The sequence below is a fragment of the Ranitomeya imitator genome, chromosome 6 (genome assembly GCF_032444005.1).
Source record: "Ranitomeya imitator isolate aRanImi1 chromosome 6, aRanImi1.pri, whole genome shotgun sequence".
Classification (NCBI taxonomy): domain Eukaryota; kingdom Metazoa; phylum Chordata; class Amphibia; order Anura; family Dendrobatidae; genus Ranitomeya; species Ranitomeya imitator.
Window position 1 is genome coordinate 489719555 of NC_091287.1, and position 13204 is coordinate 489732758.

The 13204-nt window shown below is 47.1% G+C and overlaps 1 protein-coding gene across 3 annotated transcripts in view; it reads right to left on the reverse strand.

Moving 5' to 3' along the window:
• Nucleotides 1-13204, reverse strand: part of STK3 (serine/threonine kinase 3) — a 339998-nt gene that overhangs the window by 167283 nt on the left and 159511 nt on the right. For all 3 annotated transcript variants that reach the window (XR_011314121.1, XM_069731642.1, XM_069731641.1), the window contains exon 9: nt 11510-11708. Coding sequence is in view for 2 of the 3 variants with exons in the window: in XM_069731642.1 (XP_069587743.1) it covers nt 11510-11708 (199 nt within the window). In the remaining variant the exon portion in view is untranslated. The remainder of the gene's footprint in view (nt 1-11509; nt 11709-13204) is intronic.

Here is a 13204-nt window from a genome sequence, read left to right on the forward strand (position 1 = left end):
GCGGAAAAATCCGCAGAGGACCAGAATACGTGTGCACATATCGAAACCCTAACCCTAACCCTAGTTCTAACCCCAACCTTAGTGGAAAAAAAAAATTATTCTTTATTTTATTATTGTCCCTATCTATGGGGGTGACAAAGGGGGGGGGGGGGGATATTCATTTACTATTTTTTTTATTTTGATCACTGTGATAGGTTATATCTCAGTGATCGCATGTGCCCGCCATTTTGGAAGATGGTGGCGCCCATGGAGAAAACAGACGGACCCCAGGAGGATCGGTAAGTATGATGAGGTGGGGGGTGGGGAGCACGGGGGGGGGGGTGTGGATCGGAGCATGGGGGGTGGATCAGAGCGCGGGGGGTGGATTGGAGCACGGGGGTGGATCGGAGCATGGGGGGGTGGATCGGAGCACGGGGGGGTGGATCGGAGCACGGGGGGGTGGATCGGAGTGCAGGGGGGTTGGATCGGAGCACGGGGGGTGGGATTGGAGCACGGGGGGAGCGGACAAGAGCACGGGGGGAGCAGAGCACAGGACGGAGGGGAGCGGGGCAGTGTGCAGGACTGATCGGTGGCTTGGGGGGGCGATCGGTGGGGTGGGGGGGCACATCAGTGTTTCCAGCCATGGCTGATGATATTGCAGCATCGGCCATGGCTGGATTGTAATATTTCACCAGTTATAATAGGTGAAATATTACAAATCGCTCTGATTGGCAGTTTCACTTTCAACAGCCAATCAGAGCGATCGTAGCCATGGGGGAAAGTGGGGGGGGATGGTGGTGATTTCACCCAATCTGCAGGGACGCGATCTTTCCATCACGCCACAAAGGCGTCATGGGTCGGATTGGCACCGACTTTCATGACGCCTACGTGGCGTCAAAGGTCGGGAAGGGGTTAATGGTACCGTTACATACAGGAGGGCCACTCACTTACTTTTACTTTGCCTGTGCGGCAGTGGGTCTCTTCTTCCTCGGTCACAGTCACTCTCAGCCTTCCTGACGGTGATCAGCAGCCACGCGAGCCGCAGATGTACAAAACTCATGATCAGCACTTCCGGGTCGTCATTCATTGGCCGATTTCCCTGCATATGACCTGCTTACGTGATCAGCAGCCGACCAAAGTACACACGTCATGGATTGACACGGAGCTACTTGGTCGGCTGCTGATCACGTAAGCAGGTCATATGCAGGGATATCGGCCAATGAATGAAGAGCCGGAAGTGCTGATCGTGAAGTTTTGAGCATCCGTGGTCCGCACAAAAGTCTCAAACTGTGTTTAGAGACAAAGTTTGAGACTTTTGTGCGGGCCGCAGATATGCCTGTAAAGGGCCGCATGCGGCCCGCGGGACGCGTGTTTGACATGCCTGGTCTACGGATCAGAAGCATTTCACATTATATATGCTGGCACCCATGGGTGGACATACCGCCTGTTCAACCTGTGCAACCGCACAGGGGCCCAGAGCGGGAGGGGGCCCTGATGGACATACAAAGCAATGAATGTGAATGACAGCCAGCGGCAGTATTACTGCTAACAGGAGCAGGGGGGCCCGCTCTGCTGCACGCATGTGATATGACAGTTAAACGGGCCCCCGTCCTCACCTGCTAGCATAGATTATGCTGCTGTCCAGCCGGCTGTCACTGCTGCGGTGAGGTGACAGGTAGCGGACGCTGGACCAGGGAGGGGGAGGGCCTCAGTCACAGTGACTCACTGAAGCTTGCTCTGCTTGTGACTCACTGTTGCTGTGCACTTGCAGTAGGTTGTGCACTCTTCCCAGAGCCTCAGTGATCCGCGGGACTGGGTCTTTACATTACACATGAAAATGGGGGGGGGGGGGGGGGTGAGGGGAGGAATTAATTAATCACTGGTCTAGGTAGGGGAAGGGACGGCCCCCTTGGAATAAATGTATTAAAATGATCGATCCACTATATAGGGGGTGGATGGAGATAGAGATCTACAGCGCGCCTGGTACATGTTTAAGGTTATATGGAGTGCACAGTGACTTTTGTGCATGGTTACCTCTCAGCCAATCACACACTGCCTTAGGCTGGGTTCACATTACGTTTCCGTAGTCCGTTAACGCAGCCATTAAGCCTTATGTCGGACGCATCGCTAGCGATGTCCCGTCATTGAGTGACAGACCCTGGGCCGCGGGATGCAGTGTTTCCGGGTCCGTCACCGCTACTGCATATAGAGCATCTGCTAGCTCTATCTGCGCTGGCGCGATGGCATGTCGGCACTTGCGTTTACGCAGCCCGTTTAACGTATGTGTTGGAACGCAATATGAACCTGGCCTTACAAGCAAATGTGTGATTGGCTGACAGGATGATCCGCAAGTGTCTTCTGTGCAGATATGACATCAATTGCATGACTGCTTTGTGTTATATTCAGTTGTTAAGTATGGAACTTAAATGTATTATTTAGAGAGTTGACAGTTGTGTTCTGAACTGATAATAAATATTACAACCTATATGTTTACATAGCTTTGTTGCGCTATGGAGGAGGGGGTAAGATTTCTTGCACAGGGGCCCTCTGCAGTCTGTGTCCGCCCCGGCTGGCACCTGTGGTATAGTTACCAGGCACAATCTTCATATTAGGATCATAAATACCAATACTATTAAGAAATAGTATTTATATTGAGAAGTGGCTCCATAGAGGGACCCCACTAAGAGAGCTGCACGATGTAATACCAATAGGTAACTGAGACGTGTGAAGGTGAAGCCAATACATAGCGTGGCATCCATGCCGTCCATATGTAAGTGGACACACATGACTTATTCAATAACTTAAAATGTGATGTTCTGCTGCAAAACAGAACATAGGTACCCAAAGCCAAATCTCATAAACCGCTCCACACTAAATACCTACCACACGTAATGCAGAGTCCCCCGTGTCCCCGCACGCTCACGACTCATAAATCACACAACACCAAGAGGCATTTAGAAGGAAAAATGGGAAAACTTGCTTTAATTGAAATGTGGTGGTTAGAGCATATTCCGCCTTTTCGGATATTTTTACCTCCAAGCAAGTTTGCGCCATGATGTAGAGATTGATCACAGAGTACACTGACACTAATTCCATTTCCCACTGAAGGCAGGATCTGTCGGCAGCACACGAGCCTGCAGAGGCGCGGGTCCGCCGTACATCAGTGTACAGACACAACTGATCCACGGGAAACATTCAGTCACTGCGGAAAAACATTTACTTATCTTCAAAGGAATCTTTACTTACAGCATGGGCGCACAGTGTTTTATGGTTACAGAAACTAAGCAAATCCTCTTCATAATCTCGAATCTCTAAGTTTTGACAATTTAAATTTGAACATGACTATGAAACCCGTTATGCTACATGTGTACATGGTCAGAACCACTTATTGATTTGATTAGAATTAGGACTGTCCCAATTACGGTCACCGTGAAGTGGTGGGATGGCTTTTATCAAGCTAATTACCATATATTATTTTCATGCACTATACTATTTTTTATTTACTGCAGTGTATTTAATGATGGTTTCGGCCTTTGTTTTTTTCTGTTCAGTGGCCAGTGTGAACGTGCGCTTACACGCTGTATGCACACCAGTTTATATCCCAGTTCATACCTTTGGTTTTTTTTACTGTGAGTAAAATCTAGTTATTCCCATGTCTTTCTACCCGCTCTAAAACAAAAAATGATAGTAATAAATTCAATCGTTTCAAGGTTTAATGTTCCTTTAAGAAATAAATTGACTAATGTGAAGCAAAGTGACCCTGCTAATCAAACACGTAGTTGTATTCTTGGGGAAACGAATGGATAATATGCACAGCAGCAGTATGAGAACGACACTAACAAGCGCACGTCCACCACAGCGTCCCATTGTCATGTGTCTTGAAGGAGGCAGTTTTTGTAAATAAAGGCCGCCAGGAGACAATGAACCGGAAGGGGATTTCTGGCCGGTTACGGGGAAGAAAAAAAAATTATGTTGGCTCGATGCAGAACAACACAATCCGTCCCTGTGTGCAGCAAGAGAACTCAGAGACCTGTGCATAATTACCGGCTGATAAACTTACCCGGAGAGCAGAACAGAGGGAAAGAACAAGTCCTTCAATGTAATTATCTACAAATTATCATTAAGAAATTAACATTTCATTTCTAATCGCTGCTAATAAATGAGGATTTGTTGTTTTGCACAAAAATAAACTTGGGAACATTGATGGAGCTTTTGTGATTTTTCATGCGGATTCTGAAAGCTAAATAGGAAAGGCTTCTTTACAGTTTGAGCAGTCAGACTGTGGAAATACCCGACCACAAGAGGTAGTAATGTGCCACACTATATCAGCCGGATGATTAACTCAGTAACCAAAACTTATATATATACATACACACACCATATTTTTCTGACCATAAGACGCACTTTTTTTCCTCCAAATTTGAGAGGAAAGTGTGGGTGCGTCTTATGGTAGGGATGTAACGTGGGGAGGGGGCAGCAGCGAGTGGGATTGCACTGGGAGGCAGGAGGCAGAAAAATGTCCCTGCTGGGCTTCAGGAATCAGGCTGGGGAAAGCACATGGTCCCGATCATTAAAATGCAGTGAATATTCATTAGCTGCTTCCCCGCCCACCTGTCAGCTGAGCAGTGAGTCAGGAGCAGCAAATCAATACTCCTTCACAGGGACACACATTGTTTCCCCAGTGCTGGATTCCTGCAGCAGCTGGGGAGGTATGTGTGTCTGGTGGAGGAGGCAGTAGCTGGGGCCAGGGGAGACAAGTTTGCTGCATACCTGCCTGCAGGGCTGTGCTGGATGCTGAGTGCTCCAGCACAAGGACCTGTGTGATGTCATGAAGAGGGTGGGCTGGAGCATCACATGGCAGCACAGAGCCCTCCCTCTTCTGATGTCATCACAGGTCCTGCAGACACCACACTACAATCTGCTGGCTTACTCCTGAGCTGTGGAGAGGCACAAGAGGGAGCGCTCTGTGGTGTCATGGGATGGGATGCTCCAGCATTTTACCTCACCAGTGTGGCTGGCTGCCACAATTAAAAGGTTAGTCACTACAACACACAATAAAGCGCTCTGCCACTTCTGTGGTGAACTATAACTCCCAGCATGCCATAGGTTCTGCAGGACATGCTGGGAGTTATAGTTCTCCCAATGGGATCTCAAAGCAGCACTCCAGTGTTATTTTTTAGTGCTGGAGTGGTGCTTTAAATATAAGCCCTGTGCCCCCATTCTTATACTCACCCTCCAGTGTCTTCATACAGTACTTTTACAGACACCACACTGGTCCCGCAGCACCATCTTCTACCCGCAGCTTCCAACATAATAACATACTATTATATATAATAACAACACATAATAGTATGTTTATGTTATTAAATATTTTACCACCTTTTTTGCTTCAAATATTTTTTTCCCTATTTTCCACCTCTAAAACCTGGGTGCGTTTTATAGTCCGGTGCGCCTTATAGTCCGAAAAATATGGTATATATATGTGTATATATATATATATATATATATATATATATATATATATATATATATATATATATAATTGTCTAAGAGGTACTTCCGTCTTTCTGTCTGCAACTTCTGTAACGGAAATCGCGCGTCGCTGATTGTTCTCGCCAGCTGCCTGTCGCGACCAATTAGCGACGGGCACAGTCCGATTAGTCCCTCCCTACTCCCCAGTCAGTGCCCGGCGCCCGCATACTCCCCTCCACTCAGCGCTCACACAGGGTTAATGCCAGCGGTAACAGACCGCGTTATATATATATATGTGTGTATATATATATATATATAATTGTCTAAGAGGTACTTCCGTCTTTCTGTCTGCAACTTCTGTAACGGAAATCGCGCGTCGCTGATTGTTCTCGCCAGCTGCCTGTCGCGACCAATTAGCGACGGGCACAGTCCGATTAGTCCCTCCCTACTCCCCAGTCAGTGCCCGGCGCCCGCATATTCCCCTCCACTCAGCGCTCACACAGGGTTAATGCCAGCGGTAACAGACCGCGCTATGCCGCGGGTAACGCACTCCGTAACCGCTGCTATTAACCCTGTGTGTCCCCAACTTTTTACTATTGATGCTGCCTATGCAGCATCAAGAGTAAAAGGATGTAATATTAAAAATAATAAAAAAAAAAACAAAAAACCTGCTATACTCACCCTCCGTAGTCCACCGAGCTGCGCGCGGCCTCCGCCATCTTCCGTTCCCAGAAATGCATTGCGAAATTACCCAGAAGACTTAGCGGTCTTGCGAGACCGATAAGTTATCTAGGTAATTTTGCAATGCATACTGGGAACGGAAGATGGCAGCAGCCGCGCGCTCATCGCCTGCGCCACAGCTTCACTGGATTGGATCCCGGCAGGCGAGTATAGAACTATTTTTTTATTTTAATTATTTTTTTTTTTTAACAGGGATATGGTGCCCACACTGCTATATACTACGTGGGCTGTGTAATATACCGCATGGCTTCTATATACTACCTGGCCAGTGTTATATACTGCGTGTGCAGTACTATATATTACGTGGCCAGTGTTATATACTCCTTGGGCTGTGTTATATATTACGTGGCCAGTGTTATATACTGCGTGGGCTGTGTTATATATTACGTGGCCAGTGTTATATACTGCGTGTGCAGTGCTATATATTACGTGGCCAGTGTTATATACTCCTTGGGCTGTGTTATATATTACGTGGCCAGTGTTATATACTGCGTGGCCACTGTTATATATTGTGTGGCCTGTATTAACGCATCGGGCATTCTGCAATAAGTATGTATGTTTGTATATAGCAGCCACATAGTATATAGCACATGTCACATCGTATTTGCTATATACTACATGGCTCCTATATACTACGTGGCCTGTGCTATATACTATGTGGCTGCTATATACATACATATTCTAGAATACCCGATGCGTTAGAATCGGGCCACCATCTAGTACAGTATACAACTCTGCGTTTTTACTATGAAATATTGATGAATCTTGTGACACTAGAAGCTGGTCTTAAGGTGTAAAAATAGACGTTATTCAGTATTAAGGGAAGGAATTACAGTAAATTATTTTTCTGACTTTTCGGCTACGTTCCCACAACGAGCTTTTTAGATTTTCTGCACCCATGTAGAATAGGTTACTAACCCTTTTTCGAAAATACGCAGTGCAAAAAACCCCCCACCAAAAACGCATTGTGGGAACTTAGCCTTAGATGAGCTTTATAGCAAAAGAAAAAAATCTTGCTAAAAAGTGTGTGCGTGTTAGGGTGCTTTCACATAGCGTTCTATGTCCACATTGGGAATACGTCCGAAATACAAAGCAAAAATAAAGGGGTACGGACGCATGCACCGATGGTACTATAGACAGTAATAGTGACGGCAGGGATCACGTTCGCTCTGCTATGGACTTTTTTTGACAGTGTACACTGACAGAAGGGAGACACTCTGATGCAGTCTACTACGTCTAACTGTTTACCTCCTGTAGGAGTGCACTCCAGAAAATGATGCACGGCAGAGCGCATGGTCACTCTGCCATCAACATTACAGTCTATGTGTCAGTGCATACGTCCGTACACCGGATCTTTGACGCAACGAGGACACAAAATGCAGCGTGAAAGCACCCTCATAGTCTGGAGACCACATCCTGTGATTGAGGAGAATGCTGACACAGCGTACTTCCCAAACCGAGAACTATGCAGCAGTACCGTTCTTTTCTCCTACAGCCTGATGCTGATCTTTCTGATCGATGCAGGGCAGGAGACAGAACTACCAGGGCATGCATATCAATTACTAATTAGTTGAAGAACCTTCCCAGCATATATGATTAGTCCAGCAATCACTGGATGGAACTTCAAAACGTGGTAGTGTGTACACAGTGTGCAGCCAAGATATAGGCGTCCAGCTAGCGCAACTGGGGCGTCCAGCTAGCGCAACTGGGGAGTCCAGCTTGCGCAACTGGGGCGTCCAGCTAGCGCAACTGGGGCGTCCAGCTAGCGCAACTGGGGCGTCCAGCTAGCGCAACTGGGGCGTCCAGCTAGCGCAACTGGGGCGTCCAGCTAGCGCAACTGGGGCGTCCAGCTAGCGCAACGGGGGCGTCCAGCTAGCGCAACGGGGGCGTCCAGCTAGCGCAACGGGGGCGTCCAGCTAGCGCAACGGGGGCGTCCAGCTAGCGCAACGGGGGCGTCCAGCTAGCGCAACTGGGGAGTCCAGCTAGCGCAACTGGGGCGTCCAGCTAGCGCAACTGGGGCGTCCAGCTAGCGCAACTGGGGCGTCCAGCTAGCGCAACTGGGGCGTCCAGCTAGCGCAACTGGGGCGTCCAGCTAGCGCAACTGGGGCGTCCAGCTAGCGCAACTGGGGCGTCCAGCTAGCGCAACTGGGGCGTCCAGCTAGCGCAACTGGGGCGACCAGCTAGCGCAACTGGGGCCACCAGCTAGCGCAACTGGGGCGTCCAGCTAGCGCAACTGGGGCGTCCAGCTAGCGCAACTGGGGCGTCCAGCTAGCGCAACTGGGGCGTCCAGCTAGCGCAACTGGGGCGTCCAGCTAGCGCAACTGGGGCGTCCAGCTAGCACAACTGGGGCGTCCAGCTAGCACAACTGGGGCGTCCAGCTAGCACAACTGGGGCGTCCAGCTAGCACAACTGGGGCGTCCAGCTAGCACAACTGTGAGGGTGCACACGTATTTAGCGGCATTTAGAGAGTACGCGTGCATGTAGCAGATTTGTTAATGCAGCAATGTTGTTTATAAGCATGCACAGTGTACACAAAGGGCGTGCTGAAAAGCTGTATGTGTATAATAAATCTCCAACAAAAAAAATCTATTATCTCCCGATACTACAGTCACTTCTGTAACCTGCCGCCTCCGCCTGGCATTATAGGACTCCTCTTGCACTTACTGAACCCCCAGGACACCAGGAACCCCCTTTGCTGCCTACTAGAACCAGTCATAATGCTACCAATGAAAATGACAACTCATCTCCACCAAAAAACAATCCCTGGCAAATCTTTGTAGATGGAAAATAAAACAGTAGAGGCTTTCAGAGTATGACGCAAACGATTATTCATTTTATAATAAAAAAAAAATACATATTGCACAAAAATAGCAAAAGAAAAACCTTATCAATTTTCTCATCATAATCATATGGACCACATAGAATAATGCAGTAAACAATGGCACCAATGAAAAATAAAATATTACTTGTCTCAAGCTGGAGCACTGGGAAGTAACACTGGCATCACCTGATCTTTGTTGGTCCGGCAGGTGAGTTTATGCGGTTTTATTTTATATGGGGCGTTTTAATAAAAGGGGATGTCCAGTACAGCTCAAGATAAAAAAATAAATAAAAATGAGAAAATCACTGTCTTCAAGACCTATAACCCCTGTATCCTGAAGGTGTTATGTGCACCCGTTGTTTCAGATAACTATAGGATTAGGAGAAATCACACTATTTCTCATTTTCAGTTCTCTCTCAGCTGGTGTGTGGAGACTAGCTGCTATGAGGTCTACCATACACTGCTCACAAGGGAAGGATTCCTGCTCTTCCATCTCTGCAGCACGCAGACAGAAGACATTATACAGCAGTACTGAGCGGTGTGGCTGTGAATTCAGCAGTGAAAATGGATAAAACATTTGCTTGAATCTGCAGTCAATGTCTGCCTGTGGATGCCCAGTCGGCACTGTGTTGCGCGCTGTTCACTCCTTTTCTTCCTACCTTATCCCTCCATATAGTTTAAAGAGTTATTCCCAAAATAATAAGTTATTGCCTATCCATAGGATAACCACTGGGTCCCTCAGCGATCCTGAAATCAGGGTTCTGGATTCTGCACATTCTCGACCTCCATTCCATTTCTTGTCTGTCATTGTACAAGACCAGGTATTAAAACAAAAACGGACCATATTCAATGAAGCAAAGCAAGGAATGCTGAACTGTTTAGCATGTTGTATTCTGGGTGGTGAACGCAGGTAACGCTGGGTGACAGTAACGACATGCTGGTTTGGGCAGAGTCACTGGTTGGGGAAACATGGATCAGAGCTGCCAGTGACAATCTGCTCATTACCGCCATCTTGTGGACAGATATGTAATGAATGCCATCCACTGGGCTTCTGGTACAATGAGGCTCTCATAGAAGGTCAGAAAATGCTGTCTGTAGTAAGGAGCATACAGTAAAGCCTCCGCTGATTAGATTTCTCATCTTTGTGAATATAAGTTTGCCACAGACACATTTCCATTGAGGACAGCTACAAGTCAGAGCATGCAGCTGATGGTAAAGGTTTCCGCTATGTAAAAATGAACGTAAACATACCTAATTCACCCCTCAATATCCTGCAGTATAAAGCTCTATTCACACATCATTATGAATCTGGACAAAGCATGCTGATCGGAGGCATTTATCCTGGGACAGCCCATGAAGGTGACGGATCGCCTTGTGGGCAGGAATGGAGATGGAGATCAGACCTACTGAGGCCAGGACACCGCCATGTGTTACCCTTACCCAGTGCTTCCATGACCAGGCACATACAGGGCCCTTATATAGAGCAGAGTTTGGAAGGTTGAGGCCAGACGCAGTTCCATTCCCAGTAAGGCACACACTGAGCATTATTCTTAATAGACACGTACAGTGGAATCTGCGGCATAGACAAAGCTGACCCTCCACTTTCTGCCGCGGATCTACAATGGCCGTAGTTGTGCACCGAAAGCCATATGTGTTTTCCTCGTAGCATTTCTGTGGAAACCATTCTAAGCAGCTTTATGTCCAGGTATGAAAACCATGGAGGCTACATTGCTTATTTACATTTTCAGCTGTACTTTTGTTTATAGATCGTTACCTTGGAGACCGACCACCGAGCTGTAAACCAAAAGACTGCAAATTTTAAGCAGCGGTAAATTGCAAAATTGCTTGATTTTAACAAGGACTATCCAACAATATCCATCTGTAATGAGGGGAATAACCTTTTAAGAAACTGATACTCGTGATCCCATTCCACTTGTCAATTGTGAGTGTCTAAAAATGGTCTTCAGTTCAATTTACATTCTACAAAAATGACTGTTTACAATCGTAAACCGGTGAGAACATGCCGCCGACCAGTCGAGGAATGAGAAATACACTAGCATGCCGGCTGATTGGATTCACGCAGGCATGAAAACCATGGTGGTCCGCAGCACATCCCCCTGTGTACATAGGAAACAAGCTGCAGATAACATGCAAGCTATACGGGGACAGGGCGATCGTATTGATGACTCTTCTGTCCCTACACAGTTGTGTCGGCCCGTGTGAAGCGGCCGTTGTATACAGCCAATAGACGCTCCCTTATGGGCAGAAATCGTCCCGGTAAATTGGTCTCTACAACGATCAAAATGGAAGAAAATAGTTGTCAATTTATTCACCATGGAGGTCTCAGAAAAACCTCTCCAGAACTGTCCTACAATGGGGAATAGAAGAAGTAATGGTACAGACGTGGTGCTCTGGATAATGTGTGCTCCGCTACTCTTAGACTTCATATTCCACGTTCATCAGTCATAAACATGAGACAACCTGAGGACCACCTACTTTTCATCGTGCCGTCTTCTTCCTCCTCCTCTTCCTCATCACTGTTTATGACCATAGTGCCCAGATCGGACTCCAGCATGGTACTGTTATGCTCGATCATAGTTTGGCCTCCTTCGCTCATGGTGCTGGCCGCCCTCATGGTCCCGGCACTCTCGGAGCTGGTCTTCACCATTGTATGAGAGTCCAGTTCATCTTCCTCCTGAAATACACAGAAGGTCATGAACATAAAGGGTTACCCAGCAGTATGATCCTCAAGATTGGCTTTCACAGAAACGTTCTCAATTGCATCGCCTGCGAAAAATAGATTTAGTTTATACAAAATTTATTTTGCCGGAACCACATCACACAAAACCTCAGACCTTTCTATAAATACGAGGAGTTTCATGCTGGAAAACAATGAACTCTCGCCGCGCGTTTTATTGCTCTGACTACTTCTTCTGGGTCGTAATTTACAATTAAAGCCGAGCAAAGACAATGGGATTGGGGAGCGCAACGGGAGGCACCTTTATTCTGCAAACATTAAGTGTGAGGTCAATTTATGGAGGCTGCCATATTTTACTAGTCTCATCACCCCAGAAAAAAAAAAAAAACAAGCGGGCCATTTTTAGTAACAGAGATCTGTGGAGCAGATGCTGGGGATTGTTGAAAGGAACAGATTCCAGCATTGGATACAACAGCATTTCCAATCAGTGGCAGTAATGTTCCTGGAATGCAAAGCCGAACTGATGATAATCCAGTGCATGAATCATACGCCCCATGTGGAGCGCAAGGATGGGAAAACAAAGGACATGGCTTCTCCCACACGGTAGTAAAACGCATGCCGCCTATAGGGTGGCACTTACCTGCTAGCTGGGAACAGTAGGGGTTAACCTGCGCTGCCGTCAATGATGATGAGAAGATCGAAATGCAATGAAGTGTGATTTAATAGCCAACGCGTTTCGACTTCTTCATCAGGACGAGCCATGATTTGTCCTGATGAAGTTGTATACTTCGAAACGCGCTATTAAGCAACACTTCCTTGGACTTCGATCTTATTATTGACAGCAGCGCGGGTTAACCCATTCTTTTCCAGTTTCTTCTCTTCATCTCTCCTGGTTGGTCTGCAGCAGCCTAAGCTTCTTTAGTGGTTGTGTGCACAATTTGGGCAGTGTTATCCTGCTTTTACTCAGATAAGACCGTATTCCGTTGTTGTTTTTCCTTGTAGCGGGGGATCAGTGACTGCTACACTGGTTACATCTCTGATCTACTCATTACCTGATCTGAGGCTCCGCCATTCTTTATACTGCAGCTCTGTCACTTTAGACAGGCTGCTGTGCATAAGTAAAGGCTCTACGCAGACACTTTGCAGTGTTTCAGAAAAGCGCAATAATGGCAGACAGATGCATTAGGACGCTGACAAGCCATCTCCCCCATCTGCTCCATACACATACATGCTCGGATCGGCAGAGCGTGGAGAATGGAGCTCTGCCGGGAGAACACAAAGGACCGAGCATTAAAACGGAATATGCCCCATCCTTTATTCATTTTTCACCAGTTTTGCCAGCTTTAGTTTAATGTCCATTGAGGCTTTAGATCCAGAGTTGCTATTTGCGGTCATATGCCCCAATACACACCTTGCCCGAACCTGACCTAAGCTTGGAATGGTAGAAAAACTGTAGGGAAACCGGACAAAGGACCATGCAGGTCTGAAACATG